The sequence below is a fragment of the Apteryx mantelli genome, chromosome 15, assembly GCF_036417845.1.
Source record: "Apteryx mantelli isolate bAptMan1 chromosome 15, bAptMan1.hap1, whole genome shotgun sequence".
NCBI lineage: Eukaryota > Metazoa > Chordata > Aves > Apterygiformes > Apterygidae > Apteryx > Apteryx mantelli.
Window position 1 is genome coordinate 4,719,488 of NC_089992.1, and position 8,107 is coordinate 4,727,594.

The following is an 8,107-nucleotide window of genomic DNA, read 5'->3' on the forward strand; positions in this document are numbered from 1 at the left end:
CTCCCCTCAGGATCTGAACAGCTTCCAACCTCAATGGCGCTTGTCTTTTGAGCCTCTTAAATGTTTGGCATGCTATTTTTAATAACCACCACTCTGAGGCGACAGTGTTTCGCTAGAAGGACCTCCTGCCTACATTGACCTTGTTCAGAAAAAACAGAGGACAGAAATCAGGATCTTTTTAATACCATCCTAATTGTATATCCTGTGTTTTCCCCCACCTCCTCCTCTCCCCCATCGTTTGCTTGTGTGTGGCTCTAGCAGAAATAGGAATCTTACCAAAGTCCTGCAACCCATTGTTTCTTTATTTTAAATACAAGGTTCTTTTATTAACTCCAGCTGGTGCACCTCACTGTGCTCAGTGTGTTTGCTTTATTAAAATTGAACAGCATGCAAGTAGGACATTGTAAATCACAAGTGACTGGGCCAGAGGAAGAGGGAGGGAGAGGTAGGGACTCCAATTGTACGACAACAAAGAAAGCATATAAACAGGCTGGGCCTCCTGGCAAATAGAAGCCAAAACTCATGGAGTACAATTTGCAATTGCTCCCAGGAGGACAGATGAGTGCCAGACGGTTAGCAGGGATAGATGAGGCTGAATACTTGAATACCTGATGTTTCCTCCTGTATACTGGAACAGAGCTTCTCTAGAGGTCTGGGCGTGCAGTAGGAGCTGCCTGCTTCTGCTGTAATCCTTGGTTTTATCTCACAGCAGTGGTCATCTTTTCCCTGGAAGAAGCCTTGGTGGACTGACAAAGTCCTGGAGAGGGCTTTGAAATCAAGGCAACCGATTGTCCTCGGTCCCTCATGGAGAGGGACGTGGAAGCTGCTAGTGCAGTATTTGGCAGTATATATTTTCCAGCTTTGCCTCTTTGTGGCTGGTGGAGGGAACTGCACCTCTACCTGCTCCCTGTCATGGGCATCCGGAGAGACAGCCAGCGTAGGCAGACTCAGAGGATGAAATGAGCCCAGACAGAAAGGCAACAGCTCCCTTCTCTGTGCTGGGACAGTTTCTCTGCTCACATCACTCCCTGGAGCTGGGAAATCATCATGGACAAACATAACAGCTGCAGGAATGGTCCCTGTCTGTCATGTCCCCCTGTTGCTGAGTCCCCAGCACCATAGTTAGCTGCCAGTCTGCTTCAGCCCTGGCAGTGATTTTTTATGACATACTCGTGTATGTGGTTTTTGAAACTACTCTGCCTGGACCATGTCTCAGTCCCTTCTCTCCTCCAGTGCTCCTCAACTTGTGGGAAGGGCCTCCAGTCACGCGTGGTCCAGTGTATGCACAAAGTCACGGGGCGCCATGGCAATGAGTGCCCTGTCCTGTCCAAGCCAGCGGCCTACAGGCAGTGCCACCAGGAGGTCTGCAATGAGAAGATAAATGTCAACACAATTACCTCGCCCAGACTTGGTGAGTGAGGGGTGTTGGGGGGAAGGGACCACCTACGACTCTAAGCAGAGCACCAGGCACCAAAGCCCAGGCTCCCAGTGTGCCCAGTGTGGTAACAGTGGGGCTTCAGAGCATTGACCAGGGCCAGAAATTATGAGAGGGCCCCCCAGTCAGACTAGAGTAAAGGTCTAGTGCGGATGGGTCCTCTCATCCATCAGTCCCAGCCTCAGGCTTCCACCAAGCTGGAGCGCTCACTGGTAGAGAGACCTGCAAGACCAGCAGGAGCAGACAAGTGGGTGATTGATTGATTGATCATGGAGGTGAGGGAGCTGACGGGCATATCTTTCTCAGTCACAAATGTCTTCTCGCCCTGCTTTTGCTGTGGTGAGTGTAAAGTATGATACTTCATTCATCTGTGCCCTAAGGAAAGTGCATGACCTTGAGAAGTAGAGCATCGCTGTTTTTTCTGAAAGGGTTATTCCTTTTCATTTGCTGCCACAAGAATGTGGTTTGATGAATTAATTTTTCCCTGGGAGGTAAGAGAGCATTCAGTCTCTTTCTTTGAACCCTTTGATTTTCTGCCACCGGTCTTCACCTCACCCTCCCTGCGTCCCCTGTGTACGTGGTCGTTTTGAGTATACAGTGATAAGCTACCTGTTTCCCAAAACACCTTCACACTGCATTTAAAAAATGGTTCTAGGTAAGAATGCTTCTGTTAATACAACATTGTGGGTATCCATGATCTTCCACATCATATTTGCTCAGTTTATAAGAGGATAAAAAATTTTTTTTTCAAACTTCAGCCTTTTGTGTTCAGTCACAGCAAGAACCAAATCAGTTTCTTTAGGTTTCACACATCATAATTAGTAAGATTAAGCTAAACTAAGCCATCTACTACACTAACACAGCTTCACTGGTGCTTCCCTTTGCTTTCAGTACAAGAGGCTGGTTTGCAAATAATCCTGCTGAGAGCTTAGCGGAAAGAACAGCCCGCTCCCTCTCACCAGTGCTGGACTTGCAGGCTAAGAAGACACACAGTGAGGCAGAGCTGCTACATAATTGAGAAACATTTCTAACTTTTCAGAGTTAAATGGTAGTTAAACTAAGACTGGACTTGAGGCTTCTGACCTGATTTTTTTTTCCCAAAGTCAATAGTACTTTTCACAACTGTTTAAAAGAATATGGGGAATTTTCTTCTTGCAAATGCAGTCAAACTGAGAAGCTTCTAAACTCTTTGTTTAAGAACATGAGAGAGTACTTCCCGGATACTTTAGCACTAAGAGCATAGTGGAGGGAAAACTTTTCATTTGAGAAGTAAGCCTTTGATACACTGATGAGACAAGAAATCCATCCTAATTCACATTTTAGGACAAAGCAATAAAAAGCTCACGTGTTTAGAAGACTGGGGAGGCTCAAGTCCCTGCCGAAAGTAATCTGCAAGTAATTTTGGATGCTTTTGTTTCTAAACCAGGCTTGGATTCACCAGGGCCAGAAACAATGATATTTGATATTAGCAGAAAGATATATCATTGAGTGTTTTGCTCTTCCCACATATAAACAAATTCTCATTGGATTATCTTTGAACAGAAATTTCTGTTCTCTGCAATAGCAACCTCATGAAAAAATTTACGGAAAAAAAACTCCAGGAGTCTACAAAACCTGTGTTGCCTTTTCCCTGCTCCAGAATGTTTTTCATCCAGGGTAACATTTTCAGAAGTATCTAAGTGTGGAGTTCACCTCACCTGACTTTCACATCTGTGTCCAGTGTCCCTCAGTGAAGACACATTCAGGTGGATTTATTCAGCCCCTCAGATACCTAACCCGTGTATGTCCTAGACGTGCTTATCTTATTCACTACCTGTAAGGGACCTCGGACCTCTGGTTTATACTAAACACCTAACTTTTAAACAAGTGAAACATGTTAGAGGCCTAGTCTTATTTGTGGTTCAGTGCCTTCTGTTATGAGACTATGAAGTGTCTCATCTCAGATTCTTAAGGTGAGTCTCAGACGGTCTAGTGAGATTTACCTGGCTGTATCCCGTCTCCTGCACGCTGCACCCGGTAGGACCCCAACAGGTGTGGGGAGCTGCAGATCTAATGCTCTCAAAGAGCCGCTCCACCACTGGTGGACTCTCAGAAGCTGCTCCCCTTGTTCCAGATGATCACTTCCACTTGCTTTGAACTTTTTTTCTCGCAGTCAAATTTTAAAAATTCGTTTCATGTTCCTTTTTTGTGAAACAGTGCAACTTCACTGCATCAGATTCTACCAAACTTTTGCCTTCTGTCCAGTAAAATGAAGCTTCAATGATATGCATTCCTGCCAGTTCCTACTGCCATGGTTTTCTTGTGCTTGGCACTGAGACTCCAAGCTAAACACAGTATGTGGGCCTCTCCTGTTTTCATCCAGCAGGGATGAGGAACAAGGACTCAAGATGCTGCTGGGCCAGCACCCTCTGTGATGTGCTTTAATTATTCCATTTTTCCCATCCTCAAAGACCATAATACTCATTTAGAACATTTCCCAATTAATAGAGCATTCATAAGAGTGCTACATACAATTTATAAATCATATACCATAAAAAACATTCAGTATATACCTGCATTTTTATGAAGTGTACAATTTTGTTACCCATTATTCTTTTATAAAACCACATGTGACACTTACCATCTTATCTCCAGTGTTGATAGCGAGACCGGCCCTTTCTTCCCTGATATGCAGTGATTTTGATCACATCTGCAGGGCTGTTCTCTGGCTAATCTATTAGTTTTTCCTTTCTTTTCTTGTCCAAAGCTGCTCTCACGTACAAGTGTACAGGCGACCAGTGGACAGTGTACTGCAGGGTGATCCGGGAGAAGAATCTGTGCCAAGACATGCGGTGGTATCAGCGCTGTTGCCAGACTTGCAGAGACTTTTATGCAAACAAGATGCAGCAGAAGAGTTAATGAACCTGTACTACTTCTTAGGGTATTACAGCTATTTGTATGTAAATCACGAACTAGTAGGTCTGAGTACTGGAACTTAATGAGTTGCTACAACGTGGTGGATTCCAAAACTTACCTAATAAGACTTGAAACTAATTCTACAGACTGGATACCAAAGTAATCCGCTCATCCACCTTAAAAAAACACACAGAAAAGAGTCATCTCAAGGAGCCAATCATTTTATCGTGTTTTGACATCCTTACTTTTTTCATTAATGCTTTTTACTTTAATATATTAAATTACCAGCCACTGGATGGCTTGCTACCATTAAAGAAAAGGACAAGAGTTGCAAAGTGATTACGTTAACTAAGGTTATGGGTACCTCAGTGGAGGAAGGCCTCTGGCAAAATAATTCAGCAAAGGTAGAGACATTGCTTAATCTTTCAGTCTTGACTTTCATCTGATGTTTTTAATTCCCAACAGTTATCCTGCTGTGGAGTGGGCTTGGAGGGACACACATAAATGAAAGGCTTAATTTAAAGAGGGGATTTGCTATAAAAGCTTGTGAAAACTGATAGCAGAGGCTGGACATCTCTGAAATTCCTACGGAAAGCTCAGTGCAATAGTATCCAACATTCCACGTCGTATTTTTTAAAGCAACTAATAGGGACTGTTCTTCTTTCTAATTTGGAAAAAAAATCCTGTCTTTCTCTCTCATTTTGCTAAAAGAATGTACAGTTTCTTTTATGAAGTCTATTTTTTTCACTGAGCTTAATGAAATGGAAGCTTATTAACAGCAGTAGCAGTTATTTTTGAGCAAAAAACATTTGCATGAGATGGAAGAAGCCAGAAATCATTTCATCCAGTAGTTCACTGGGGGATTGCTTGGTTTCATCTCTGCTTTCCAGTTTTTAGAAGTCAATCTGATAAAGAGACTGAATGTTATTTTTAAGAGGACTATGAAATTGGATAGGATTGGTACAGAAACAGGACTTGGAAAAGCCTTTGTTTGAAGGCTGGACTGGAGAGCAAAACAGGTGTTTCCCATCTCTCAGCTCTTGTATCCATCTGAGATTACATAGCCTTTTGAGTCAAAAGCAGTGATTGATATAAGACATTCAAGGTGAAATCTTGGGCTTGTTGAAGCCGTAAGGCTAAGACTCCTGTTGCCTTCAGCAGAGGTTAGGATTTTGCTCACTGTGTTTTAATGCTTCCTATCTCCTTTTTGTGGTGCTATCAGGTTTGGTGCTATCAGACTGGTGCTATCAGAGCACTTATAAAGTGCTGCATATATGATACTCTTTTCCATGTGTCTGCACTTTAAACCAAACTCCTCTCTGAGACGTGAGACTTGAAATGGGAGCTCTACGCAGGGCAGAGTTTGTCCCCTACCTTAGCCCTACAGATCAATGTCTCTCTATCATATCTTGCTCTAACACGTATCGTTTCCCTTGCCAGGCTCCAAGGCCAGTTGTGCAGTGGTTAAGTTACAGCCTGCTCTTCATGATACGAACAGAGCCTTTTGCATGAATCGCAGCTTTGTACTCGCTCTAGAACTGGTTGTTACTGTTTTAGTCTTTGGAGAGGAGCGCAGGACTCAGCCCAGCTGCTGCCCCAGCCCCTGGGCCAGGCTGCATTGCAGCTCATGCCCGTCCTCGAGTTGTCATTGTTGCTGTTGTTTCTTTTTTTGGGCGTAAGGAGAGACAAAGACTCTTAGTTCCTAACATATTTTGAAAGCAACTTCTTCTTTCTTATTGCAAACCTTTCAATATCCAGGACCTCACTGGAAAAACTCCTTAGCATTTTATTAAGGGCTACGTGTTTCGAGCATGGAGATCTAATCTTCAGCAGCAAACTGGTACTGTGTGTGCATCACATTTGCATCTGTGCTTATTAGCGCAAATGAGCGCGTGTGCACCCAAGTGCTGGCCTGTATGCGCAAAGGCACATTTGCGCACAGCTTTCGCTTGAGTGCCTGTCTCAAACAGATCTGCTTTCCCATGCCCCAGATGATTTTCTCTATCAGGGAAATGATTCGCACTTGTTTTTTGTTATACTGGATGCTCTTTTGGCATCTTAAAGTCAGGATCGGACCTCTTTCTTCTGTTATTCCTACCTGTAGCCCAAATGCAGAGGTGGTGTTAGTGGTTGTGTAGTCCCTTAGGAAGTGATCAGTGAAAACGGTGCTGGCAGTGGTGACAGGGAAGTTTTCGGCAGAACCACAGTGATATCCAGTTAGGCAAATTAATAACTAGACGAGCTGCTAATGAGAAAGTGCCAGAGAAATCAGAGACAGCCCAGCAGACCTGCTTTATATTCATTCAGACTTGCCAGGGGTAGTTTTCCCTCTTGCCTGGTGCCGTGCCCTGCAGGCCCACAGCCCTTGCTGGCTCTCGCAGTGGTCCGGCGGAGCGGAGGCCCTTTCCATCCTTCCTTAGGTCTGGAGCTTGCTGTTGTTCTCCTTCGACTGGGCAATGTTTGCCCATGGAGTGGCCCAGCCGGGTGAAACGCTACCCCCTTGATGATCATTTTTGGCATTGCTAGCATTTAGATTGGGCTGTTGAAGGGTTTGCCACCAGGTTTTTCTGTGATCTTGGAAGAATAATAAATGTGTTTATTATTAATGGGAATCAAAGGTTTTTTTAAATAACAGGGTTTATTATTTTTCCTTCTGGTGCTGGTCTGGCACCCTCCCTAGGCAATAGGTGGCCACCTAGGAGGGTGCATAGAAGAGGAAGAATTCTAATTCTTATTTTTCCCTAATCATTCACTACTGGCTGCTGTCCAGAACAGGATACTGGGTTAGTTAGACCTGTGGCTTGTCCCAGTGTGGTAGGTCCTGGACTTCAAAGGACATTTGGGTCCAAGTTCTGGGTCCTATCTGAGGGGACATGAATTTATACTTTCAAATGTCTGAGCACTGAAAACCACCTCACTTGCTCTCGCAGTCCACAGACTAGCATGCATCAGCTTTTTTTTAAATCAGAAACCATCATTAATTAAAAACTGATGGCACAACACAGCTCCATTTTATTACATTCTCTTACTTCATCTAGGGACAACCTTCCCATTTTATAATGGCCAGAAAAATCAAAAAAAAAGTTTAATTCTGTTCAATACTCCTGCACTTCTGTTTTGTATCATTTTATAGGAGCTTTTCTATGAATTTACAGCTACGCTCTGCCCTCGGTTACTACATCCTGGTGAAAAGAAAGCCATTTGTTTCAGTGTATCGATGACAATACTTTTTTTTAGTTGTTGTTCATAAGAGATTGACACTCTTTTGATTACAGTGGTGGTATTTCCATATTGTAAACAATACTCTGTACTGTTACTAAAGTACTGTACATTTCTAGTTGCACAATTGTGTTATTGAGTGTAGATTCTCACTATCTCATGTATGGTGCTATTTTTCTGTTGGTGGAGAAGAATCTTAGCAGTTGATTATTGCTTGATATTTTATTATAATACAGGGATATATTCTCCATGGCAATAATATCATTTAAGTTTTTCATTACAGAGTGAAATGTATATATTTTTCCATTAGTTAATTTGCATATGTACTGTATCCATGGTAATTTTCTTTTTGGTGCTGGTTATAAATAGAAAAGATAAAAACAGTCAAACTGAATGGAACCAGTTGTAAATGAAAACCAAAAAATGAGAAGAGGATCATTCCATTTTGAAAAGATTGAGTATGTTGAATAATAAATTTATTTTTTCCATAACAACTTTAATAAGGTTTCTGAACTTGAAAAAAAATACAAAGCAAACCAAACAGCTAGCTGTGAATAT

The 8,107-nt window shown here is 42.8% G+C and overlaps 1 protein-coding gene across 1 annotated transcript in view; it reads left to right on the plus strand.

The window, feature by feature from the left end:
- Positions 1-7,902, plus strand: part of ADAMTS17 (ADAM metallopeptidase with thrombospondin type 1 motif 17) — a 201,021-nt gene extending 193,119 nt beyond the window's left edge. The window contains exons 23-24 of the mRNA XM_067305684.1: positions 1,234-1,411; positions 4,182-7,902. Coding sequence (XP_067161785.1) covers positions 1,234-1,411; positions 4,182-4,333 — 330 coding nt within the window. The 3' untranslated portion in view covers positions 4,334-7,902. The remainder of the gene's footprint in view (positions 1-1,233; positions 1,412-4,181) is intronic.
- The last annotated feature ends 205 nt before the right edge of the window (positions 7,903-8,107 follow it).